This window comes from Genypterus blacodes, unplaced genomic scaffold (genome assembly GCF_046128005.1).
Source record: "Genypterus blacodes isolate CSIRO-AG114 ecotype Tasmania unplaced genomic scaffold, CSIRO-AGI_Gbla_v1 ptg000067l_1, whole genome shotgun sequence".
NCBI lineage: Eukaryota > Metazoa > Chordata > Actinopteri > Ophidiiformes > Ophidiidae > Genypterus > Genypterus blacodes.
Window position 1 is genome coordinate 25,727 of NW_027466879.1, and position 27,589 is coordinate 53,315.

Below are 27,589 nucleotides of genomic sequence, written 5' to 3' on the forward strand. Positions count from 1 at the left end.
GTGCTGGGATTGGCAGCAGCTTATTTCCAGGTGTGTTCAGGTCTCAGGTAAGCGTGACGTCATGCTGGTCTTTCCTGCCATCCTTGTCCCAGGATTCCAACGACTCCAAAGTACGCCCGACCAGGAAGTCCCGCCCTGTCTCCCATCCGATTGGCTCAAGGGCAAACCAGACGGCGCAGCTCGCAACCCGATAGGCTGCGATGAGCTGCCAATCAACGCGGGATGAGAGTTTGCGGTTAGGCGTCAGGTGAAACTCGCCCTGAGGAGCAGAGGGGCTGACAAAAGTTGTTTCGTTTAAACTTTTTCAGAGGTTTTCGCTTTTTTTAATCAACTTTTTCAACAACACGAGAGGTTTGCCGCCGATACAACATGAAGAGCCTGAAGTATCGGCTGAAGAAGCACGAAGTTACCATCACAGTAAGTTGTTTTGGCTCTCTTTCCCATATTAGCATTGTTTTGGGACAAACCGCGTCACGTCTCTCCGTCCTCAGCTAGCTCTGGCGCCGGTAAACGTCTGTTTCCAACCCGGCGAACCTCTTAACAGTAGCCGTGTCCGCCGCTTGTTAACTGCGTTTGTGTTCCCACGGTGTTCGCGGCGGTCCGCTTGGAAAATGAACTTCTAGCAAACTGAAGCACCTGCACGTATCCGGAGCAGCGGCTCGGCGCGCGGGCCTGACTCACTTTATGACCTCCGTGTTTACGACCTGCGTGTGTTTACTGTTTACGACCTGCGTGTGTTTATGACCCGGTCTCAAAGCTACAACAGCTCAATGCTTCAGATGTTTCTAACAAAGCGCGATAAGCTGCTCAAAAATCACAGCCCATCAACTATCACTGCAGCTCTCTCTCTCTCTCTCTTTCTCTCTCTCTCTCTCTCTCTCTCTCTCTCTCTCGATTAGGATGATAAATAAAATACAAATTGATTTTAAATCATTAGAGTGCGACAAATGACGTGTTATCATTTGAGAGTGTGTGTGGTGCTTCTCTCTCACTCTCTCTCTGTTTCTCTCTCTCTCTGTGTGTGTGTCCCTCTCCTTGTCTCTCTGTGTCTCTCTGTCTCTGTTTCTCTCTCTCAGTCTCTCTCTGTGTCTTTGTGTGTGTGTCCCTCTGTCTCACTCTCACACACACACACACACACACACACACACACACACACACACACTCTCTCTAAAGCAGTGAAAGTGCTCACACACTGGGAGTAACCGTGTGTCATGAAGCTTCTGTCCCGCACCAGCATGCCCGCAGATGTGTCAGATAAAAACACGTTTGTTTGTAGAACTCAACACGGCTAACGGTGCCTCCAAGGGGTTTAACCTTCTTACACAACATCCCAGGCTCCCCAGGGAGACAATGGACAACTTTAAGACCCAGCATGTTACAGAAAATTGAAGAAACCTTGAGAGACATTCAAGCAGAGGCCCCCCCCCCCGCTGCCATCATACACGCAGGCAGGGGATAGGAGCTGTAGGTGGGGAAGCAAGGGAAACAAACAATGTTAGATAAATCTATCATCTTTCTGCAGTAGAGAATCTGTTCCACGAAGCAGAAGATGACTTTTCACAACTAAACCCAAACAAAAGCAGCGTGTGTAGAACAGGTTAATAGTTTTGAACGGTGCTGTGATTGTAACAAAATAGCACAGGCCTCCAGATCGCAGCCATAGCTTCTGAACGTGGCGATGAGACGGCCATTACAATTCTGCACAGTTCAGCATGCAGTGGGTGTTTGGCACTGAGCTTTGTTTTCAGCTCCCAGCCATTACCATGAGAAAGGCAGGGAGCCAGAGGAGCTGTGTGGGGTGAACTATCTGCTTCTCTTTAAGGGACCAGAAAGCCCCTCCAGAGTGGAATGGTTTTGTGTATCTGCATAAAGCGTTCTGGAAGCAGTCGGCTGTTTAAGATTCAAACAGAGGGTCTGCTTTTTTTTTTTATGCTCTTTGTTGTTGTTTTCGTCAAGTACCCAATTTGTTCTAACATTAACTCTGAAAAGGCCTGAGGTGGAGTGTGTGTGTGTGTGTGTGTGTGTGTGTGTGTGTGTGTGTGTGTGTGTGTGTGTGTGTGTGTGTGTGTGTGTGTGTGTGTGTGTGTGTGTGTGTGGAGGAGGAGGAGAGGGGACATGTGTGGCATTTACACAGAACTGAGTGATGGTTTAGTGACATTCCCGAGGCATTCCAACACGTGGGATACTCAGCGGAACGCAGGAAAAGTTTATACACCAGGAGATGGACACATGTAGTAAATATGTAGGGTTGGCCCGGCAATGTGAAGGGAAACACAGAAAGCTTTTTTAAGATGAGGGAACACATACCAGGCCATAGTTATCTGTTCCAGATTGGATCCTAGTTTCTCCAGACTGAAGCCCGTGTGAATCATTAGATCAGTGAACCAGGACAGATTTTCTCGGCCTTCTTTAGATGTGAGCATTCCTCCCTCCCTGGTATGTTACCTGTGTGTAAAGTGTCTCCTTCCTATTGTGAAGGTGTGAGATCGTCTCCTGTGAGGTGTGACGTCGCATGAAGGCTTTACTGTGAGAATGTGAACATACCTGAACCCTGTAAAGCTGCTCAAATGAGGATATCTGCTTCCACCGCTTCTGCCACTGACATTCCTTGTTTTTATTTCTTCTCACTGAAGAGGAAGAAGGAGAAGTATTGTTTTATAATCTCAAAAGCAAAGATTTCCTCTAATGGGAAACAAATGCTAGAAACTGACTGAGTGTGATTCTCTCAATCATGACTGGAGGTTAATAGTGGCTCACTATCTGGCAGCTCTGTGTGGACGAACATCCTGCAGTGCTTCTTTTGATGCAAATAAGTTTTTAGTTTTCTCTTTTTATTTAGCCATTATTGGAGGTAAGGTGGTGCAGACGGAGATGACTAATGTTGGGACGGAGGGAAGGGACAGAAATTCTGATCAGGTCTCCATCCCGAGCTCAGCCAGGGGCTCTGTGATGATCAATGTTTGATGCAGAACTTAAGCATCCACCACAAGCTTCAGGGATTTGATCATTAAAATGGACATATTTTATGAACAAAGACCAGAAGACCTCATGTCAGAAAGAAGACCAATCATTCATTGGACTTGTACTTACAAAACCATGGGACTAACTTGAACCCATGATGGATCACATGTCACTACCCTCAGGGTCCCTGCTTCCTCTGTCAGTCTGCACTTCTGTCTCTCAGAAACACTTGGCAAGCAATCTCATTTTCAAAATTCGAGTGATTCCTTCTCTAGTGTTTATTAGCTTTATAGATCTGCAGCAGAAGGCCTCCTATGACCTCATCATTTGCCACCTAATATCTCCCCAGACTGTTTAACCAGCGGCTGTGATTTGAGTCAATATTTGAGTTCTTCCTTCCATCACAGCGATGATGTTACCTGTCTCAGTCAAACACTACAGCTCCAGCAGACTTCATTTAAACTCCAATCACAGTAAACCTCTGCTGTTAAAGGCTTTCAAATGATTAGTGCACCCAAACACACTCTCTTAGTGATTTCATCCTTCTCTCGCCTGTTGTCTATTAAACTCCTCTAGCTTCTTCTGGCCCTCAGGTATGTGGTAGTGTGATGGTGCAATAAAACAAAGTCGGGAACAGAACAGCTGGATCCATTTCAGGACACACACACACACCTTTAAAAAGCTCTCATAGATAACGTTACGCTGTGGTGTTGCTGTGGGAGAAATGAGCGAGTCCTTCATCGTATCTGGATGCATCACATAATAGGGACTAGTGACATCATTGAAAGTCTATATCACTGTGTACTGTGGCTTTTGGGTGATCATGGTCTCGTTTATGTCATGATGGATACTGTGTGTGTGTGTGTGTGTGTGTCTGCAGTTTGACTTTAACAGTCAGCTGTCAGGGTTCATCTGGACTGAATATGAGAAATCTGATCTGTTTGAAGCACTATTGACAAAAACAGACGCCTATTATGGGGAGTTTGTTGACTTTAGCACAGACGGCCTTTTGAGTCATCCGAACTGCAGAAAGGCTACAAAACTCTCATTAGACATTAGATGGGTATGGGAATGGTGCTGCTCAGTGGTCTTCAGTCAATCAATGATCGTCCAATGGAGAGACCCTCCACCAAACTCATAGTGATGGGATTTCTGTCCATCATTCCTGTGTTTTTCTAAGACCCAAGCCTCTGGACACGAGTACCCGTACCTAATGAGCGGATGTAATCGTGTCCCTGCGCCTTTGTGCTCCTGATCCCGCCCTGTCTTTCTTCTGTCTTCTACCCACTGGGCTTTTTGCTTCTATGGATGAAATGGAAGAAACCTCCCCCCCACTTCATGCGGTGTTATCTTACCAAACAGAGGAGCGCTGAGAGCTTTTGATGGCGGCTCAGTGGGATAGTTGTGCCGTGTGGAGGTGGAGGTGGTGCTGAGAGGCTGAACTGTCTCTGGTTTCACACAGGGTGGGGTGTTTGGGTGGAGATTTAAACGGTCGCTCCAAACCTTTCTCATTGTCTAAGGTTTTAGTTGTGTCTTTGTCTATCGTGATTCCATCCACGGTTTCTCCTAGACTTTGCTTCCTGGCCAGGTGGTCAGCCTTGGGACGCACAAAGCTTTTGAAATAGTGTTTATGGGTAAAGATGGATCAGAATTTCAGCCTGGTATAATCACTGCACTGTTCATCACCAATACAAGAGCTTTCTTTAATATGGACCTCTATGGTTACAGGTATAATAAGACCCGACCGCAACAACAATATAGTTCACATTGTGCAACATTCCTCCAAAGTGTGTGTGTGTGTGTGTGTGTGTGTGTGTGTGTGTGTGTGTGTGTGTGTGTGTGTGTGTGTGTGTGTGTGTGTGTGTGTGTGTGTGTGTGTGTGTGTGTGTGTGTGTGTGTGTGTGTGTGTGTGTGTGTGTGTGTGTGTGTGTGTGTGTGTGTGTGTGGGGTTACCAGATGATCAGATTTTGCAGATGAGGGGCAAACAGCTGTGAGAATTAATTGATGAATCCTAATCAGATCACTTACAATAAAACTGTGCTGTGTGTGTGTGTGTTGCCACGTTCCTCTCTTCTTTAACTGAGCCCTAAAGTCATAAACATTTCATGGTGATCTGTTATGAAATGTCCCTGTGCCCTCTGTCATAAAGTGAAGAGATGGTGAGAGAGAGAAAAGGAGCTGAGTCAAGTTAGTGACTGTTTATCACCTCTAGTCCCTCATTAGAGCCTCAGCCTGTTAACAAACAGTGACAGGGCCACTGAATTTCTAATATGATGTCTTCGCAGAGATCTTTGTGGCAGCCCTGGCTATCCATCCAAAGCTGCATCAAAGATCTCTCATCTCCTTGGCCTTGGCTATGAGTTCACTAAACACACTGTACTGTACTGCATACTGACCTGAAGGCTTAGGAGGAGACTTGTTTGAAATATTTGCTCCTCTGTTATTTCTGAAGCGACTCTGGTGTCACTCTAAACAAGTTTGTGTCGGTGAGAGGCTTATCCACGCAAACCAGCTCAGCCGTAGTGACACATGGGTGGAGTGTGTACTGTGTGGACGGGGCAAGTTCCTACCTGCAGCGTGGGTGGGAGTGTTTGCAGAAACTGGTTGTTTTCCCCAGTATCACCGGCTCGGTCGTGTCATTTCCTACATGCTGCCTCTCTACTGATCAAAATAATTCTTTAGGGGACAGCAGACGTTGAACAGCTTTGAGATCGTTACATTGAGCAAAAGTTGTTAATCCGTCCCATAAGGTTTTGGGGATGATAAGCCTTTCTGAGTGTGTAGGGTTAGGCTGAAGCTTGATCCCTTTGATGGACCATCAGATCACATTCCTTGCCCCTTTGTAATCTGCGTGATGACTTGTAGGCGCTGGCCAAGCAATCATCACCAGCATCTGGCCTAAGTACCAGCATGCCCTTGTGAGCTCCAGAGTTTAACCAAATACGGGCATGGGAGACAGAAGGCTCCCGTGCCGGAGTGTTCTACCTCATCATACCTCAGCAGGTTCCTGAGGTGAGATCTCACACTGGCCACTCTCTCCTCCTCAGACTCATAACAGGAGAACTTTCCGGAGTGTCAGCAGGGACGGCACGAACGGCGATTCATCTGTCTGCCTGTCTGTTCCTCCTTCTCATTCCGTCTCTGCACGGGCTCAGTGGGAAATGGGAGTATGTGCTCAGGAGTCTCTGTTGGCACTGAGAAAAGCACATTTCTAAGATGTTTTGAATTCTGATAGCTCCACTTTGTTCATTTACTGTAGATTTGTTCCTCAACGGTTATTTTAGAGAATCATCCTGAGGTCCTGTGTGTCTCCATTTCTCTGTTATCTTCACATCATCAGACTAGCTGGGATAATATCACTCGTACCAGCGGCTGTCAGTCAGCCAAGACCAATAACACTTTCAAATTCTCTGACCGGGGAACGTTGTTGTTGTTTCAATGATGGCTGTTAAAATGTGTGAGCGTGGCTGCGGACATTTATTTGAAAGGTGGTATTATTTTAAACCCTGTTTGGAAGATACAAAGCTGACTAAGAACCAAGAGATGACTTGGTTGGAAATCCCAGACATTTTGCCTAAAGTGGTTATTTTGATTTTGACTGTTTAAAAAGGTGGTGGAGTTGTGAAGTGAAGTTTTTCTTGAACACCTACATGATGTAGTGGACGAGGTTAAGCTGGCTTCTTGTGAAAGACACTATTGCCTGTAATCGTCTATCAATAACTGTATATTATTGCCTTTCTGTCCTTATATGCCTATGGAAGTTGTCTTAGGGTAGCTGACAGGGTCAAAGGTCACAGGATTTGGGTCACCGGAAAGTTGATCTCCGGCTCTTTCAGCTGTCGGAAGTAGTAGAAAATAAAAAGGAAAAGCTTTGACCTCTGGGCCACACAGGTCGTCTAAAACGGTGTGAGCCAGCAGCTGACCAGGCTCGTCTCCATGTTGGACCTACACAGGTGAGGAGATCATGTGGAGCAGGGAACTACCACACTTCCTATGGACCACAAGAGCTTTGTGGGCCCAGACTCTACCTGAGTATCAGACACATCTATATTGTTATTATTAGTCAGTATTTTGAAGGCACCTTGAGTCATCCATAACTTATTGTCACATTGATTCCATTGGTACTCTTTTCGTGAAGTATCATCAATGCCTTTATAGATGAGGACAGAACCTGTGAAGAAACGTGTCCTAATGTCTGACAGTTCTTCAGTGCTCCACCAGGGGGCAGATCCGCTCCCATCAAGCCCACTCTGCCTGTGTTGAGCAGCACTCCTGATATGTAGCCGGTACCTTATGTGCGTTCCACTGACGGAATGCTTCTTCCCTCTGCTGGACACCTGGCCTGAGCCGTCAGCGTCTGCTCGGCCTCCATGTGGGACCCTGCAGTCTGAAGCATCAGCTTACCTGCACCGTAACGACAGATCGAGTGCGAGTGTGCTGTCACTTTCTCACCTCTGCGCTTGTTCTTTGACACATTTGTTAATCCCTGGCTCCCTCCTCCGGCCCCTCGTCTGTCTCTACCCCTGAGGGTTTCATTTACACTCTGCCCGCCCAGACGGTCGCACCAATTCACAAGTCGACACTGCAAACCGGTCAGAGCTCCTCTGACAGACTCACTGCTGTGTGTGGAGGTTGCTATAGGAAGAGGGGAGTTGTGATTTATGTATTTAATGCTGATTTCATTCATTGTTTCCTTTTAAATAAAGGATGATATCATTTGAAGAATTAAGCAGTTATCTTATGAATGACTGGAGGCACTGATGGGACGCCCACCTCTTTTCTTTGACTGCACTTTTCCCTACTTAATAGTTTACCACTCTAAAGCAGAGAAGTTTGCACAGTGGCTCTGCAGTGCTCGTGCCTAAACTTGCCACCTTGGATCACAGCTGCCATTCCCAGCGTTTCCAGAGACGTCTGTGGCACAGGCGCTGGTATCTGAGCTCTCAATTGCTTTGCGAGGCTCTCATCAATGCTGATGCAGGTAGAATTTTGGATTTTCCACTGCCAGAGAATATTCCACCAATAAATCAGCTTGTCACTGAAGTATTTGGATAAACATGCAGCTCTGTTTCTGTCACAAGCCGGTGTCACGAAGATGAATGGGAAATGAGGAACAAGGAGCTGATTGGTGCCCATGTTTGGACTTGTTTACCCGGTAAATGTGTTTTTCCTTTACACCTTCTTGGTTCTGTTTTTTTATAGTTTATAGTTTCCAGGAACAGTTGGAAGTTTGAAGCTATTTTTTTATTTTTAGATACATATAGCTACACACTCTCTTGCCAATGGTTTAAGTGCTTTACTACCTCGTTTCTGGATGTGTATGTGCACTTTGCTGGACCTGAGGCCCGACACACACAGCAGCAATGTGGAGCATGTGCCTGCTGAAGTAGTTTGGCCGGAGGACCAACCTGAGATTTGAATAGCAAATACTGGTTGATCACAAACACTTTGCCCATTTTCCCGCTTATTTTTGCTGTTATAGCGTCCAATGCAAATCTGAAACGAGCAGTTTGGCGAACACGGACTCTCATTTGCGACGTGTGTGTGTGTCACTGCTGCGATATGTTTTAATTGCCGATTTCAAGTATCGAGTTTAATTGGCTGTGAGACATGTGAAGCGAGCTGCACTCTTAAAGTTCTTCTGCGAATGCCAGAGGTTGATATTTCATGACATAATGGGAATCTACTCAGATATCCGCGGCGATCACGCTCCCCCTCTAAGCCATAACCTTATGAAACCACATGAATAACTGCGCTTTGGAATGCACACCACTATCACTTAAGCCACTGGCGTAGAACTTTATGTTTTGGTCTTTGCCTCAGTCTGCTCTCGGATGACCGGTAAGATATTTGCTGCCGGTGATTTCATCGGTCGGGACATTAGAGCCCCGTCGCTCTGTCCAGGGGGGCTGAGACAGGCGAGGAGACAGAGGTGTCACAAAGAGCTGTAGAGTCTGTAGAAGACCAGAGAGACGCACGTCAACCTCACACCGGCTTTTCCCGCTGACGTATCAGCAGACGCTCTGAAATAGTGGCGTGGACAGGTAGAGACGTAAGCTGCCCATCAGGCGTCACCTGATGTTTTGGCCGCGAGGTGGGAGTGTTAAAGGTTTAGGTCATGAGTCTGCTGCAGTCACGCACACACACACACACACACACACACAGCCTGTAAATTAAATGGAGCTGAGGTCATTGCTTTTCATTTAAAATAAACTTAACAACACAACACATTAGATGGTTGGATCTGTCGGGGTTTTATTGCCATTTTCAGTGCTAAAGTCCAGCTGTGGGTCACATTGATCACATGACCTCACGCTATATTTATGTTTATATGCATGCATAGATTTATATGGATTATTTCTGTTTTTAGCATAAACAAACAATAACACCTGCTGATCTGCTGGGACAGAGCGTCCACATGGCTGTCACAAGACCACAGCAGCTACAAACAGCTTAGACAACACCGTGTCTGTCACCCATACGTCCACCAAGGCCAATACAGCCACCGAGCTCCATACATCCACTAAGACCCGTACATCCACCAAGACCCATACATCCACCAAGACCAAGACTCGTACATCCACCAAGACCCGTACATCCACCAAGACCAAGACCAATACGTCCACCAACACCCCTACATCCCCCAAGACCAATACATCCCCCAAGACCAATACATCCCCCAAGACCCATACATTCCCCAAGACCCATACATCCACCAAGTCCAATTCATCCACCAAGACCAAGACCCGTACGTCCACCAAGACCTGTACATCCACCAAGACCCGTACATCCACCAAGACCCATACATCCACCAAGACCCATACATCCCCCAAGACCCATACATCCACCAAGACCCATACATCCCCCAAGACCCATACATCCACCAAGACCCATACATCCACCAAGATCAAGACCCATACCTCCACCAAGACCCATACATTCCCCAAGACCCATACATCCACCAAGTCCAATTCATCCACCAAGACCAAGACCCGTACGTCCACCAAGACCTGTACATCCACCAAGACCCGTACATCCACCAAGACCCATACATCCACCAAGACCCATACATCCCCCAAGACCCGTACATCCACCAAGACCCATACATCCCCCAAGACCCATACATCCACCAAGACCCATACATCCACCAAGATCAAGACCCATACCTCCACCAAGACCCATACATCCCCCAAGACCCATACATCCACCAAGATCAAGACCCATACCTCCACCAAGACCCATACATCCCCCAAGACCCATACATCCACCAAGACCCGTACATCCATCAAGACCCATACATCCACCAAGATCAAGACCCATACCTCCACCAAGACCCATACATCCCCCAAGACCCATACCTCCGCCAAGACCCATACATCCACCAAGATCAAGACCCATACCTTCACCAGTCTCTCACTACTTGTTGACTGTATGTTCCTCTCCTTGAAGGTGTGTAGGTGCATCTTCTTGATGGCAACACGTGCTTGCTAACAGCCCTATTCTTAACTAGAGCATAAACAGATTTCCAAACAAATACACACACACACAAACGCGCCCATGCCAGATATTTACGTGACCAATGTACAGTATGCTGTGTGGCCAGGTGCCATTTTGGCGCCTTTGTCTCCATGCGAGGGTGAGCAGCTTTCGTAAGTTGACACCTACTTCTTCATGTGACATGTCATGTGGAGGAGGCCTTTTTGCGTGGTTGTGGATATCAGCGCCGCTCTGTTAACGCCAGTCTGGCAGCAGACAGTAACACGAGACCACAAGGAGCCGGAGCAGAGTGTGTAAATTAAAAGACTCCCTCTCTACCTTTCCCTCCCCTGCCAGCACAACCAGCACTCAGATCTTCCTCTGAACTTTTATCAAGTGACTTTGATGTGGAGATGAAATGGTCTGAAGTAAGTGGGAGTGCGAGGACAGTGCGGTGGTTGTTGTTGTGATGGGGCTGTAGTCTCACACGTTTTAAGGCTGACATCTAACCTTGCTACCCTGCAGCAAGGATCAGGGGGCTTTGGTGCCACGCTACCCAGTTTAGATGGATGGGTTAGCAGCAGCCTTTGGCCCAGCGGTGTTCTGCAAGGGTCAGTGCCAAGACCACTTCAAATGTGCAAACCATAATCCCTCTCTGACATTAATATTTTCAGATGGAGACAAGCAGGGAGCATGATGGGGGTGGCAATGTAAGCAAGGTCTTTTTGGCTGGCCTTGTTTCATGCTGGCAGTGGTGATAGACACTAAAGCCATTACTCATGGTTCAGTCATGTCCAGAATGTATTCTTAGCCCCTGCCTTCCTATCAGTCACTACAGAAAGGTTGGAGGGTCAAAAAATAAAGAGGTAACCAGTCTACAGGGCTGTCTGCACCGCTGCTGTTTACCAGGGAGGGGGTGATATTTTAAACCTGCGAGGGCTCACATATTTACCCCGGTGGGCTTGACTGACCTTGCCATTTGGTGGGGTGAAGACGCTCAAGACCACTGATGGAGGAGAAAGCAGAGGCAAAGAGAGACGCTCTTAGGTTCAGCTCTAATGAGCAGGGAGTCCACAGTGTGTACAGATAGTGAAGAGGAGAGGAGCGAGAGAGTCCAAACTGCTTAGGATCATAACAACACGAACGAGAGAGAACTGAGCAAAACAAACGCTTGAAGATAAAGAGTGAAGCTACAGGGGAGGACATTTGGAGGAGGCGAGGGGTAGCCAGGCTGAGCTGACTTTCACCCAGAGGAGGAGTTGCAGTTGCCGGCCAGGGCAGGTCCCAGGGCTGGCAGGGCTGGTCCGGCTGCTTCTCCACCTCCATTCCATCCTTCTCTTTTACTCCTCCTTTTCCCCTCTTTCAGCCAAACTGCTGTGCAGTGAGGAACTTACAGGCAGAGCCTGTGAGCAACTGTGGAATGTTTAGAAAAGCTTTCCAAAGGAACTTCTATTCCTCTAGTGAGGAAATCTCCAGAGGTTAGGTTCTCCATAAGAAGACCGTCCACTGCAAGAGTGAACTGTCCCCCCGCTGCTCTCTCATCCATTTTTGCACTCACTGGTTGAGTGTCCTGAGAGGCTGAGGGAAGTTCTCCCCTCATTTTTTTTCCTTAATTGTATTTTGTAAACTGGAACCGTGGCAACCTTTGCTGTAGCACTGTGCAAGGACCAGCTGCACTCACCCAAGATGAGCCGCTGGCTGAAATGCACTTCAATGCACTTTGTAGGTATCGCTGCTGATCATTCTGCTGTGTACAACTAGGAGAGTGTGTTTGTGGTGACTAGCTTTTTTTAGGTTTGTGTGCCTTCCTTCAGAAACGACGGCGTAAATAGAAATCTGTGTCTAAGTTTAGCCTTAGTCCAATGACAACAACAACAACAACATGCTGCTGTGTCTCTTGTTGCAGTTGTATCTATCTTGTATCTAGTTTGGGTTCTAGTTTGTGTTTGCCTCTGCTGTTGTTCCTCGCTGTTTTTAAAGCTTCCCACTCCAGTGTGTTATCTGGAGCTCATTCATGCTCTTTTCCCAGTCTAGGTGTCCATGTGTATCTTTAGCACAGCTGTAGTGAACCACACTCTCCTGCTGCTGTGTTGTTATGTTACAGTTATGTAGTATATTTTATTCCGTCATGATTTGTGATGAAATTATTTTCCCGTATGTAGCAATAGATTTGATATTTCCTGTATATGAGCACATGATTGATCCTGGCTGTCACTCATTCTCAGAACACAGACTGGAACAAGTATGATGACCGGCTGATGAAGGCGGTGGAACGAGGGGAGGTGGACAAGGTCTCTGCTGTTCTGGGCAAGAAGGGGATCACCCCCACCAAGCTTGATGTGGAGGGGCGCTCTGCGTGAGTACACACACACACACACACACACACACACACACACACACACACACACACACACACACACTGACATGTACAATTGATCTATTCACATTGAACAGTCACGTTGACAGAAGGGAGACATGCACAGTGAATTCCAAGTGTCTCATGTGCACTGAGAAGATTGTGTGTGTGTGTGTGTGTGCAAGCCTTTTGTCTGTGTTCTCATGCCTGTAGCTCAGTACAATGTTGAATCGCTGCCAGTCTAAAAATGCTGAGCATGTCTGATTCGGAGCGTTGACGATCACTCCCAGCTCACATTCTTGACCTGCTTTCCCAGATTAAGCTTTTATAGATGGGAAATTCCTGGGGAGTGAGAACAGTGTTTTGCAAAAACAGTTTTCACCCTTTACCACTTATGCACGCCCCGCCATAAATGAACCCTGCCCCCTCCCTGGCAGAGCCTGGAGAGCCGGTTAAGAGCTCCCATGATTTATGAGCCTTTCATATGGATCTCATCATAGCTGTGTGTCGTTGCGTCTTCATGTTTTCCCCCCCAAACTCCCTCTTTGTGTGTCCATCTGCCTCAGGAGGTCAGTGTGGGAGTAAGTAGAAGGAATATTTGCGGTCACTCAAGACTTGACCGTGCCGTCCAGCAGCTGTTTGTTTAGTCCCCCACACGGGAAATGACTCCTTGCAAAAACAGATCAGTGCTCAGATGAGTCTGCTGCAACATCAACATGATTCTGTGGATCCAGGCTGACCCGCTTTAATCCTACATATATTAAGATGCTACTGCTCTGCCGTCTGGGCCTCAAGTTTATTTTCATGTAGGCTTTGGTGCAGTATCCTGTACGTCTAACCATCTGTATCCCCCGACAACCAATTCCTCAGTGTCAAGGAAAAACACATTTTAACACAGAATTGTGATACAAACAGAAGTGCTATCTGATTGATGTCATCAAAACAATAATATACAAAATAATAATACGTGTGTGTGTGTGTGTGGCCACTGCATGATTTGGAGTGTCAGTCAGAGACAGACAGACAGACGGAGCTGTGTCTCTAAAATAACCCTCTGATGAGAGTAATTGATGCCATCAACACCAAGCTATTGGCATTATAATAGCCCAGCACGTGAACATCTAGCGTCAACCTAACTTCACCTCTGAGCTTAACATAACACACTGTATGTTCACACATGATGAAAACAAAGCTTATCCTCACTTTAACCTCTTGTTTGTTTTGTTTGCTATAAAGTTAACCAGGTTTTTAACATGTAACTCATGACCACATCCTGAGTATTGAACCTAAAGCTAACTTCAGGTGCCTCTGCTCTCTGTGGTGAATTATTCCTCACACTTCTCCAGCTGATTGCAACAAATGTACTTTTCTTCACTGGAACTATTTCTGTGGTTTGTAGCTCGTAAATTAAAATCCCACAATCCCACAGTTGTACACGAGGGAACATTTACAGAAGCATCACCCGAGTCATTTCTCTTGTCTTGATGGATGTTTGGTCTGAAACTTGTCTGAAGTGACTCCAGGCAGGCGTCAGACTCAGCAGCTCTGCAGGGACCGAGCACAGAGTTTGTTGAGTCAAAACGCAGTCGACCTCATCATCAATGATGTCATCTTGAGTTTTCTGACAGATGGCAAACCACAGCTAAACAATCATCAGAGCTGAAGTAGTCAATCAGCACAGTAATGACTACTTTAATAATAACTGATTAATCGTCACAGTTATCAATCACGCGCTGCTTTACTGTTTGACGTTATTGTAATCTGAGAACACTGGCTTTGCCTCAGTAAGTGGACAGCTGTTGCTATTGAACAACATTTTATTGATCACACAATTAGTTAAACATAAATTGCAAAAAATATTCAGTAGATAAACGAAAAGGGAAGCTCATCAGAATCCTTCCCTGCAGCCCAAACACCAGGTCTGCTCCTTGCCCACTACATCGAAAGAGTTTATGCTTTTCCTTATGTTACTCGGAACAAAAGTCAACCACAACTCCCAACTCAGCAAGTCTGCTTATAGCCCAGAGGGCCACACACACGGACAGACCAACATGTGTCTGTGGAATTCTGGCCTCCACCAAAGCCAGCAGTGGACAGCAGAATGATGGTCCCATATAATCATAGACCTCGCTGGGAAACTAATTACAAGCTGTTGTCCTGATGTATCATTTGAAGAGCCCTGGATTAACTTCACTGTGTTCAGCCTAATGAATTTAGCTCTAACCGTTCTATCGAGAGTTCCATCTGGGTAAACTGTTTACGTTTACACCGCCGCATTAGCCGGGTCGTAACGAGGTAAGCCCCGGCCACCACACCTGTTCATTCTGTGCAGTTGTGACGGCTGAGGAAGGCTTAGCAGCAGGACGGATCCACACCACGGCTCCCCCGCTCTACAATTACTGCTCCGGCCCCAGCGTGGTGAAGCTGTGACAGCGACTACAGATACGGCCGCCTGCTCATTGTTTGTCAGGATTAACAGTAATGAATTTTGCACTCAAGAGACTTTCAAGAATAACAATAGCGAGGCGAGAGTTTGACTAGTTGGCTCTGCGTGACATTGAGCTTGATCTTGGGACATTGAGTACAGATTAAGGCCCGGGGTTTACATTTTCTAATTTCAAATGACAATCATAGGTTTATTTATAGTTAATGCCTTTATAACACATTTATACCAGACTATTTTCTATCCTCCAGCCATTGCTATAATATGATAAACACCCTGCCTGAATCCTGAAGTGTTGGTGTGTGTGTTGTTAGTGGTGTTGAGTGTCTTCATTGTTGAGGAGCTTCACATTTACACGTCGTATTATCAAAGCGTTAACACATTCAGTACAAATATGGAAATGAGGTTTTTAGTCTCGGCAGTCGAGGACGCCTTCATTACCCGTCATCACATGAAGAGGAAGAGGAGGCCTGAGGAAGGGCGTGTACTGAGGTCTGCTTGTCTTAAGGATGTTTCAAGTGGAAATGATATGAATTCATTATAATAAGCTGTTAATGCAAAGGAGAGGAAGACTTTGAATAGTGCTTCATAAGTGGAGCATGTGGTGAGATGAAGCAGGAGCCGAGGCGGTGAGGTAGACGAGCACAGCACAGTGTTCCAGTCACAGGTTGCAGAAATACTTACCGGTGTTGGAACGAGCCAGGGTTCTGTTTTAAACTGCAGGAGCTCAGAGAGCTGCAGCGCCTACAGAGGCTCTCTGCTGCTGGCCACCAGCTAATTATAGCCACCGTATCCTGACAACTCTCCACCTCAGAGCTGCTCTCAAAAAGCAGGTTTGAAATGAAATGAGATGAGGAAACGTTCTCTCTAATGCCCGAGCTCTTTCCTCTGTCAACATTCCATCCAGAGTAAACAAAAGAAAATCATACTGAGTAAATAGATCTTACTCTGTGCTTTGGCCCTTTTGTTTGTTTACCAGCGAGTGTGACGAACTTCACTGTTGTGATTTCATACTGTGTGTGTGTGTGTGTGGAGTTTAATCTCCTCAGAGGTCTTGATTTCTTGACACTTTGTCCCGAGCCTGTGTTATAATTCCATTTTCTTTATTGTGAGTCATAATGCAGATGTGATTATCAAAGACCTTGGCTGCAGTTTAGTGTCGTGTTCTGTCTCATCTCTTATTCATGACAGCAGAGGAAGGAAACACACAGGTCATCAACAAATCCTTGTATTTATTATTGACTTTATGAAGAGGCATCACCACAATTACCGTCTGGAAAACCCCATGGGCCCTTCACAGTCTCATCACTTATCCCTCAACTGGGGGAGCTGTAGGTTTGCTCCCTTCCTCCTGTTTGCCCTGAGAGGTCAGGGCCCAGCGCTGCTCCCCCAGACAAGCAGCATCTCCTGGCCATCAACACGGCTTTTAATACCCACGCCAGTGTTGAGGTGACAGCCTAGCTGTCTCCTCGGCGGATACCTCAGGGTTAGTATCTAAACAAGTTCATATGGCTCGCTGGCTGACAGAACCAGATTGGTTTACACACAAATGCTTTGCAGATCTTCAGGGCTCCAGGCTGCAGTCCTGCTACGGCTCGTATCAGATCAGGTGATTGATCAGGGACTAATAAGAGGACAAATGTGAAGATAAGAACACAGGAAATCCATTCATTCATTTCATAGATCGGTTAGAAAGAGCTACAGAAACTAAATATGGAACAGGAATGTTGACAAGATAAGAGGTCGCTCAGAGTAAACAATCTGAACGACCTCTTATCTGCCATCTCCTTATCTTGAGTTTCTTTTGATAATCCCGTTCCAGTTGAATCCCATGTTTGCATGTACAAGATGAGGCCAGTAGACAAAATGAAGCCCGTATGAACACACTGTACCCGTCGCCCGGGGTCACACACTCTTAAAGTTTCTGTGTATTTGCTGAATGCTGATCTCGCTCACAGCAGGGAGCCAGGCGTCACTTTACACTCCCTCACTTGTCCTTAGGTTTCACCCTCACATCTCATCTCACTTTATCACTTACCCTCCTCTGCTCCCTGCCCCTCTCCACCCCCCCTCTCTCTCTCTGCCTCTCTCTCTCTCTCTCTCTCTCTCTCTCTCTCTCTCTCTCTCTCTCTCTCTCTCTCTCTCTCTCTCTCTCTCTCTCTCTCTCTCTCTCTCTCTCTCTCTCTTTCAGCCTCTGCTCACGACCCTGACCCACACGTCCATCATTCCTCCCTCACATTTGTCCCGTCTTTCCTTCCTATCCTCCAGATTTCATTTGGCAGCCACACGGGGACATCTAGACTGTCTCAATCTAATCTTGGGACACAATGTTGACGTCACTGCGACCGACGCCACTGGTGAGTGTGACACAAACACGTTCAGGGTGAAAGCAGTAACCTGGAGTTACAACAGTAAACATTAACATGTAGACCCACAGGAAGGGTTGACCATAATAAGACAGTTGGATTCTGTGCATGAATCCTGCTTAATTGTATTAATAACTCTACCAATTATAGATAGAGAGGTACATTGAGCCCATTGTATCTCTGCTCTTATGATGATTAGTCTAATATGCAGCGTTGCCTAGCAGCAAATGCATTTATTCACTGAATAATTGGGCCCCAGAATTAGGCTGCACATAGATAAAGGTTATGGACTGAGGGCTTCACATGGTTCATGTTCATAAAGTCTGTGTTTCTCTGCTTGTAGGTAAAAATGCTCTTCACCTGGCTTCAAGAAACGGACATTCTCTCTGTGTGCAGAAGCTCCTGCAGGTAAACTGAGGCAGCCGGCTCCACTCGTACACCAATGACATCATCATAAACATCTCATTTGAGTTTGCTGCCGCGCCCGTCGCTCCGTTAGGTGTGTGTGTCGGCCAGAGCAGTTTCTCTTTAAGCTCCTTGAAATAATTATTGCCAAGCGGCCGTGGCAGCTGAGCCCCGCTCCTTATCGGTCAGCAGCAGTCCCTGTTGAGTCACCGTGCCCCGCTGGATGATCGATGTGTTTACAGTTGAGGGGGCTATCTCAGCAACATTTTGCCTCCATAGTGTCGTAGCCCCCGCCACCTCCAACTGGCAGCGCTCTGACGGAGGTGGTGGCTGTCGGCCGTGTTGACAAGCATGCCCTCTTACAATTCTGCCGTCCATTCTTGGTGCCGTCATCACGCCGGACATAGCAGCTGGATGCTAACCCCCCCTCCCCCTCGCCCTCGCCCTCCCCCTCCACCCCACCACCTCCACTATCTGCCTGTCAGCTCAAAACCTGGAGGTATAGGGTTTCCCCCCCTCGCTACATTCAACCATCAGCTCCCGTTCCCCTTCCACCCCTCCTGTTCTTTGTCATTTGAGCATGCTGCTAATTTTTGGACCTTGTTGCTGGAGAGAGTTGGGTTTTTATAGTGGGGGGCCGGCGCTCGCCCCCCCGGCTGCCAAGCTTACCCAGCAACATACGGCCCCCTATTAGCATTGAGTCCTCAACACTTTTCATAGCAGGCCCTCATCACCATAGCGGCACAGATCCTAGTGTCTGACTGACTGTGTGGAGATGTCACTGGCATATCTTCCTAGCGCCACCGGGCCTAATCAGACCTGCAGACTGCCGCCGCTCGTGTTCACAGGCAATACATTCATGTTCACGTATCGTATAGCACAGCTGCAGTCAAAGCTGTTACTAAAAGCACTGTTGGTGTTCCTGAGATGAACCTTTACTGTAACACAAACCAACCCCAGTCTGATTATTGGGCCGTTTCATTTCACTCTGTAACCACGCCAACGTGTGTTATCTTCACGCAGCATAACTGTCCAGTTGGAAATGTGGACCTACAGGGAAGAACAGCACTCCATGATGCTGGTAAGGACTCCTCCTCCTCTCCTCTCCTCTCCTCTCCTCTCCTCTCCTCTCCTCTCCTCTCCTCTCCTCTCCTCTCCTCTCCTCTCCTTTGTGCTTGTGTTTAATAGGATGACCTGATTGCCTCTTGTCTCTTCTCTTTTCAGTCATGGCCGGCTGCCCCTCCTGTGTGAAGCTCATCTGTGACAGTGGAGCTTCTGTGAACATCACTGACTTTGTACGTTTTTTTATTGAAGTTCTATACACATATGATGTAATGCTTTAGTTATCGTTGTATCTGCTGAGTTGAGTTATAGTTCTTGTAATTGTCAGATTTGTGGTGTTGTTGCATCTTTATGGACCCTGTGGGATTGTGTTGTGTTAGTGTGTAATTGTGTTGTTGTTTATCCTCCAGGATGGGAGGACACCGTTAGTTCTGGCAACACAGATGTGTCACCCTCACATTTGTCAGCTGCTGCTGGAGCGCGGGGCTGACATCACCACCAGGGACAAACAAAACAAGTAAGACTATTAAATATGGGGATGTGATGAATGAGTGCAGTCAGGAAAGATAAATTGTAAGCAGTTAAACGGAAAACAAATTAATTGTGGGATGAAACTTAATCAGAAATACAAAATAATGAAAATACAACAGAGAGGCTTTTAAGAACACGCACGCGCGCACACACACACACACACACACACACACACACACACACACACACACACACACACACACACACACACACACACACACACACACACACACACACACACACACACACACACACACACGTTCAGTAATATGACATCAGCCCCTTTGTTGTGTGTTTGTGTGTATACGTGTTCTCACCCTGCGTCTTGACCTTTGACCCCCTCAGGACGGCTCTGATCCTGGGCTGTGAGTACGGCTGTAAGGAGGCGGTGGAGGTGTTGCTGAAGAGCGGCGCAGACGCCAGGGCGGTGGACAGCTTGAGCCACGACGCATTCCACTACGCCCGCCTCACCAAAAAACCTGATCTGGTGGCGTTGGTCAAAAGCTACCTGGACAAAGCCAACAGAGGTCAGAGGGCAACACGGCACCCTGCAGAGATTTAAGTGAACCATTGAAAACACGTGTACGCACCGTAATGCTGAACATCACATGTGTGTTGACGTTTCATTATTGTGTGACAGATAAAGAGGCGGCAAAGATTGAGCGGCTGAGACAGGTAATCCTCCAGCTTCCTGTTTACTGACTCACACAATCAATAAAGGTGCCACAGTGAGGAGGACAGGCACATCCATCAGTCTCCATCCTGCTGTCGGCGTTATAAAGTGCTTTGCATGATGGGAATAACAATGAAGTGACATTTGTGGGAACCATTTTGTCTTCACGTTCCCTGCTTGTTGAGTTCCCAGAGATTTAGTGCTTTAACCCAACAGCCACGAGACTCCTAACAGTGACTGAATATTTAAACACATCTCATTAAAAGGCGTCATTCCACTGCACTCAAGCTTAGACGCAAGTTAATAAGAGTGACAGGAGTTCCTCATCTCTATCATTTCCACATCTCAAAGCCTGTTTGTGTTCTCATATCGACACATTCCTTCTTTCAAATCCTCTTTCTTGACTCTTGACTCTTGTGTTGCTCTCTGGTCAGTTTTGAGTTTGCAGAGCCTTTGTGGCCTTAAAGTTGCACATTACTGCCATCTAGTGATTGTTAGTAAGAGCGTCCTGTAGATGCTCACAGGTTATGGGAGCGCTGCGTCTCTAACAGGACGTCTGTTTCCCCCTCAGCACTCTGTGGATTCTGCTGAAGCCAACATTCGAGAGAAGATCATACATGTAAGTTTGATTACAGCATCTGCAGCCCACAAACACACTCAGGTTTATAGTTAGCTGGCATTAATCTGTCGCTCAGGTAAAATCTATTCCGTCCAACCATCAAGTGTCCTTCTCATTGTGTTGTAGGACCTAGAGAGGCAGAACGAAGGCCTGCAGGAGAACCTCCGGAAGTTTCACCAGGAGCAGAGGACCCTGCTGGATCAGGTCAACATGCTCCAGCAACAACTCAGCCAGGTAAACATCACACAGCAGGAGTGATGATGAGGAAGATAAACTCACTCAGGCTTCTCTAATCAAAGGTCCAACCAGGGTTTCTGTTATTCTGTCATTGTAATTGCTCTGCGTTTGCTTCATGTACAGGAGAAGAATTCTGAAGACACACAGAAAGAGGTAAGGGAACAAAAAGGATGTCTGATGTCTGTCTGAAATCTGACTGAAGAGATAAACACAGACCATTATTAACTGGCGCGTGTGTGTGTGTGTGCTGTTTGCTCTCCTGAATCAGAAGGAGCAGACCAAGGGTTTCTCCACAGCCAAAGACAGAGACGAAGGCGCACGAGGCCCAGAGACGGTCAAGGTTCAGCTCCGCAGCACTCTGGTTAGTAACTCTATTAATGTGTCACTGCAGGGAAAACCTCTGCTGTTCACTTGTGTTTCTGTAAATCAGTCTGATCTCACATATAAACATGAATCTGTGTGTGTACAGGGGGATTACTCTGGCCAGTCTGTGATCAAAGGTGAGCTTGGCTCCGTTACCACAGGTCTAAACACGTCTGAATGCTGTTTTATCATGAATTTGACCTGCAGACGTGTTCTGATGCTTTACCTTTCATTTCAAAGGAAAAGAGAATGTTTTGGTCAAACAAGCTCTCAGTCTGGATTCTGAGCAGGTGAGCTTTTATCTTTATTGGCTCTATATGTACTTTGTGCTTTAAGTATCAGCTCTTTATGTTTAAACTAGAAAGACCTGCTGACCTTCTCTTTCCTCTTATCTCCTCTGTCTGCTGATGATTCAGAAGCCTACCATGTCCCGCTCACTGTCCAGACCTTTGGAGAGGAGCCAGCACTCTGTGGGCTGGGACGTCACAGGCGAGCTCACCGCCCTCCAACGTGAGCTGGAGGCGGTGAGGCGGCGGCAGCAGGCGGCCGAAGAAGAAACGTCTCGGCTTCAATCTGCCCTCAAACGAAAAAACTGGGAGTGCCAAGAACTGATCCAGGGCCGCGACCTCATCCAGAAACAGGCCGACCAGCAGGTTCAGGATCTAGAGGATGCCCTGGGAGACGTCCAGAAGAGGATGCTGGACTCTGAGTGCAAGGTCAAGCAGCTGCAAGCCCACGTGGTGGCGGTGAAGGAACACCTAGGAGGCCAGGCCAACGAAGAACTACGAGCCCAGCTTCAGGACGTCAAGACCAAGTACGAAGGGGCTTCGGCTGAAGTGGGTCGCGTTCGCAATCGGCTCAAACAAAGCGAGAAGGCTCTGGAAGAATACAAGAGCAGCGAGAGTCAGCTGGCCACGGAGGCAGAGCGTCTGAGTCAGGAGCTGGGAGCTTTGGCTGCAGAGAGAGATGAACTAGCAGAAACCCTGGAGGAAGTAGAAGCCCAGTTTAAGGAGAGCCAGCTGAAACACGGCAACACGGTGCCTGCTGAGAAGTTTGACAACATGAAGAACCTTCTGACCAACGCTGTGGACGAGAAGGAACGACAAATCGCCGAGCTGAGGGAAGATTACGATCGCGTGCTGGAGGAGGTGGCAGAGCTCCACAGGAAGCTGGACGGTCCGTCTTCTCAGGGAGGGACGGTGTCTGCGGAGGAGCACCACAGGATACGGGCGGCGTTCGAGGAACAGAACGCCTCCCTGAAAAGGAAACTGGTCGACGTGACCGCCAGAAGCCAGGCACTGATCCAGGAGGTAGAAGAGAGCGAGGAAGAGCGTGAGATCCTACGGGAGCAGCTGGATGAGTTCAACAGCAGGATAGCGGCGGAGTTCATACCCATCAACGACCACGAGGAGACGGCCAGGAGCATGGTGACGGCCATGGAGGAGCTGAAGGACAAACTTGTAGAAGCCGGCGAACGTTACGGGAAAGCAGAAGCCCAAGTCCAGCAGCTTCAGAGTGAGAAGGCGGCGCTGCACGACAACGTCAGCAGGTTTCAAAGCGCTCAGGTCAATCACCAGAGTGAAGCCGAGTCCCTCAAGTCTCAGAACGCCGGCCTGCTGAAGGAGCTGGAACTCGTGCAGAAGAGGTATGAAGACAGAGAGAGAGAGTTTGTGCAAGTAAGTGCACACAGTGAAGGTCTGAAGAAGAGTCTGGAGGGAGAGTACGTGCCCAGACAGCAGCACGAGCAAGTGAAGATGGAGCTGAACGCTACTCTGGAGAGCGTCAAGGCCGAGGTCAGGAAGTCTGAGGCCAAGGAGAGAGCGAGCGGGGAGGAGCTGAGAAGCACGAGAGACGGAAGTGATAAGTTGAAAGAAAAGCTGGATAAAGTTCTGTCGGAGATGAAGAAGGACTACGTAAGCGTGAAGGAGCACAAGGCCGTCACGGAGGAGCTGAGTGCGACCGTGGCGGAGGCGGAGAACAAGGCGAAGGACATGTCGGCAAAGTACAAACTGGCCCAGGAGGAGGCGACCAAGCTCACGGAGGAGCTGCAGGCCCAGAAGAGCGAACTGGACACGATCCAGGAGGCCATCCAGTCCAAGTTCATCCCTGTGAAGGTCGTGGAGGAGAAGGAGAACTCTTACAACGTCAAGTTAAAGGATCTGACAGGCAAGCTGGTGGAAATGGAAGAAAGGTACATGAAGGAGAAGTCGGCGGTGGAGAGCAACAGACAGGAGAAGGAGAAACTGAAGGTGGAGATGGAGTCGGTCCAGCAGAGGCTCGACTCTGTGCTCGTGTTCAGCGACAAGCGCAAAGAGGAGGAAGAGGCGTTCAAGGGCAGATATGAGGAGGCGGCTCAGAAGCTGCTCAGCCTGGAGCAGCGGTACGACGCGGTGACGCAGGAGAGGGCGGAGCTTCAGGACCAGAACGCCGTCTGCAACGGCCAGGTTCACAATCTGCAGCAGCGGCTGAAATCCGAGCTGACCCGGATATCGACGTACGACGGCGAGCTCAAAGCGCTGCAAGACGCCATGCAGCACGTCCAGGCCGACTGCAAGAAGGCCAGAGAGGCTCAGCAGGGCGAGGCCCAGAAGGTTTGCACCCTGCAGAAGGAACTCCAGGAACGCCGGGGGAGCGAGGCCTCCAAGCTGCAACAACACGCCCAGTCCAAGGAATCCCTGGAGGCCGAGGTGGCTAAGCTCCGCACGGCGCTCGGCGAAGAGGAGGAGAGCAACACCCAGAGGGCCGAAGACGTGTCGGCCCTGCAGTCCGAGCTCCTTCAGGCCACCCAGGCGCTGGAGGAGCTCCGCTTCAAGGAGGACGAGATGAACCAGCTGAGGAAGGAGAAGCAGCTGCTGAGGGAGGAGGTGGCCGACCTGAGCAACAAGCTGTCCAGTCTGGCCGAGGAGTGCGACGAGGTCCACCGAGAGGCGACGAAGGCCAGGGAGGGCGAGGGCAAGGCCAGGGCCGAGACGGAGGTCGTCCAGGAGAAGGGGCGAGGCGTGGAGCGGGACATCGGCGAGCTGAAGGGGCGGTACGACGAGTCGCTCAGAACCATCGGAGAGCTGCAGAAGAGGATCCAGACTTCTGCTCATCAGACTGAAGCCAAAGACAAGAAGGTGAAAGAGAATCAGAAATGTAGAGGTTATTATTCTGAAACATGAGAATCTATGGGGAGTGACAGAGTGTGTGACTGCTTGGTTAAATGTGTTCAGACATTAATGTTAACGTGTGTGTGTGTGTGTGTCAGATCACAGAGCTGCTGACGGACGTAGAGCGGTTGAAGCAGGCGCTGAACGGTTTGTCTCAGCTGGCCTGCACCGCCAACGCACCGAGCAAGAGGCAGACGCAGCACATCGACACACTCCAAGCCCAGAACAGGAACCTGCAGCAACAGCTGGCTGTGAGTGGAGACACACACACACACACACACACACACACACACACACACACACACACACACGCTTCCATATGAGGGAGTTTAATGCTGAAGCTCTTTAAGAGACAAAGAGCCAAACACACTTCTATCTTACAGTGAGTGTGTGAAGTTTTATTCCTCAGATTCATCCTCTCTGTTCTTGTCGTGGTAAAAGTCACACCAGCAAACATCACAGTTACATGATCACAGTTTGATCTGAATCTGAGAGAGAGAGAGAGAGAGAGAGAGAATGTGGGTCAGTCAGTCAGTGCTGAGTCAGCTGTTAGTGTGTTTAACAGCTGAGGAAGGTACAGAAGAAGATAAATAATCTCTCTCTCTCTCTCTCTCTCTCTCTCTCTCTCTCTCTCTCTCTCTCTCTCTCTCTCTCTCTCTCTCTCTCTCTCTCTCTCTCTCTCTCTCTCTCTCTCTCTCTCTCTCTCTCTCTCTCTCTCTCTCTCTCTGTCTCTCTCTCTCTCTCTCTCTCTCTCTCTCTCTCTCTCTCTCTCTCTCTCTCAGGATGCTGAGAGACAACACAGAGAGGTGGTTTCAATTTATCGAACTCATCTTCTCAGTGCAGCACAGGTGAGTTTCTCTCCGTCGTCTCTTCTCCTATTTTTTTATTTCACTTCCACGAGTCATCTTGGAAATGATTTGCTGATAAAAATAGAGTGGAAATGACAGAGTCTAGTGTGTGTGTGTGTGTGTGGTCCTGTTCTGGATCAGTCACAGTGCAGATGTGAAGACTCCGTGTCAGTGTGGAGGTTCCTGCTCCAAACCTCAGTCTGTCACCAGCTGCTGCTTCTGTGACTCAGCAGTCAGCCTGAGTCAGAGTCAGAGTCAAAGCTCTTGCTGGCGTGAACACACTGAAACAATCAGCAGAGTGAAGAGTAGCAAACCAGATCTTTACCACACAGATGGATTTATTAAAAATACTTCATAGTCAAACCACACAGGCCTTTATCACAACAACAGAGGTCTGCTAATGGTTACAGCAGAGATATTATTGAATGTAAGTGACCGTGAGCCTGTGTGTGTCTCTCCCTGTCTCTCCCTGTCTCTCCCCGTCTCTCCCCGTCTCTCCCTCTCTCCCTCAGGGACACATGGACGAGGACGTGCAGGCCGCTCTGCTCCAGATCATCCGCATGAGACAGGAGTTTGTGTGCTGAAGCGCCCGGCGACTCACGCTGCCACCTGCTGACTCAAATCCACCATCGCCTGCTGTAGAGCGTCCCTGCTGTGGCCCCTGTGGGTGCCCCCAGTGTGTGTGTGTGAGTGTGCGAGAGTGTGTGTGAGTGTGAGTGTGAGACAAGATTTCTCCCTAACAAGCTGATCTGGTATCTCTGTGTGTGTGTGTGTGTGTGTGTGTAGTATGGCTGTAGTTAGGTTAGTGTAGATGTGTTTCCTGTGTTGTGGTGGAGGGGAGCTGTCCATGTTCAAACACCGCTGGATCAATATGGGATTTAGTCTAACTGATAAAGAGAAATCACTCTGATTGACCATCTTCTCTACTCTGTGTGCCGGACTGGCTCTCGGTCTGCATTTAACCCTTTCTTCTCCTGAGTTATTCAGAGTGTAGGAACATCTCTGGGTAGCTCTGTGTGGAGACGCTCTGGAGGCGCTCTGGAGACGCTCTGCTGAAATGGAACGGACATCAACACACTTTTCACATTCCCACATGATAGTCAGCTCCACTGTCACATTTAAGGCGCCCTCTAAAACGCCACTCGTGTTGTGGCGACGGGCACAGCCATCATCATCATCATCATCATCATCCTCATCCTCCGGAGGTCCAAACTAGCTTGTGTGCATTCAGAGCGATCCAGATCCCAAAGACATGAAGAGGCCGCTCGTCTCCATCTCAAGCTGCCGGCCGTGTCGTCGGGCGGCGGATGAGAGAGGAGCGGCCTCTTCTCTCACACAGGGTTAGGGTTGGGGTTAGTCCGGTCAGGGGGGCAGAGAGGAGCCGGGTCAGGGGGGTCTTGATGCTGGATTTGAGTCGGGGGTCTCAGTGTTTCAGTAGAGATCTCTTTGCTGTCTCCTCCAGTTTGCTGTGGCACGTCGTCCTTTTGTTTAAACCTAGAGTGACCTCTAGTGGTGAAACTTGGCAGGCCAAGTTGTTAGAAACTAATCCTCAGCTGGGCCCAGGGGTAGGCAGACAGGTTCTATGCTCGGACTCGGGTCTTTATCTTCCTCCTCCTCTTCTTCGTGATGTTGGATCTGTGTGTGGTTGAGCAGACTTTCCCTCCAACCTGGTCAAAACAAAAGTCACGTCAGGCTGATTTGTCTTCTATGTTTCGTAAAATGAACTGAGCTGAATTTTCTAGACATAACTCAACATTTATAAAAGTAGATACCTTATAAATGATTGAATAAAACATTAAATTAACTGACAAACTTGTGAAAATGATCACAAACTGAGACAAACTCTGCCTTCTGAAGTCTCTACAGCTGATCTCCAAATTCTAACTCTAATAGTTTAAAGCAAAGTGTGACATCATGCTTGTATATGTCCCATAATGCACCACACAGGTCCATGTCGGGAGGCCCCACAGGCCCCGTAGAGTCCAGGTCCGGCCTGCGCCCCCCTGAGCCCCGGCTCTGTGTGACCCTTCAGGCTGTAGTGTGCCGGTGTGATCGTTGAGCGAGTCTCTTTTGTTGCCTTTACACTGATGATGTAATGTT

General features: G+C 48.2%; 1 protein-coding gene across 2 annotated transcripts; it reads left to right on the forward strand.

The window, feature by feature from the left end:
* Positions 1-234: 234 nt before the first annotated feature.
* uacab (uveal autoantigen with coiled-coil domains and ankyrin repeats b) lies at positions 235-27,254 on the forward strand. Of its 2 annotated transcripts, none has more exons than XM_076155682.1 (19): positions 235-417; positions 12,663-12,793; positions 17,505-17,593; positions 17,946-18,010; positions 19,031-19,088; positions 19,232-19,302; positions 19,480-19,586; positions 19,946-20,127; positions 20,241-20,275; positions 20,845-20,892; positions 21,019-21,126; positions 21,253-21,282; positions 21,398-21,490; positions 21,599-21,629; positions 21,733-21,782; positions 21,909-24,608; positions 24,740-24,892; positions 25,424-25,489; positions 26,002-27,254. In XM_076155682.1, the coding sequence occupies exons 1-19, from the start codon at positions 370-372 to the stop codon at positions 26,071-26,073; spliced, it is 4,137 nt and encodes a 1,378-aa protein (XP_076011797.1). In that variant the 5' UTR covers positions 235-369; the 3' UTR covers positions 26,074-27,254. The 2 variants fall into 2 exon arrangements, with proteins under 2 accessions (XP_076011797.1, XP_076011798.1); XM_076155683.1 differs by lacking the exon at positions 235-417 and adding an exon at positions 11,648-12,159.
* The last annotated feature ends 335 nt before the right edge of the window (positions 27,255-27,589 follow it).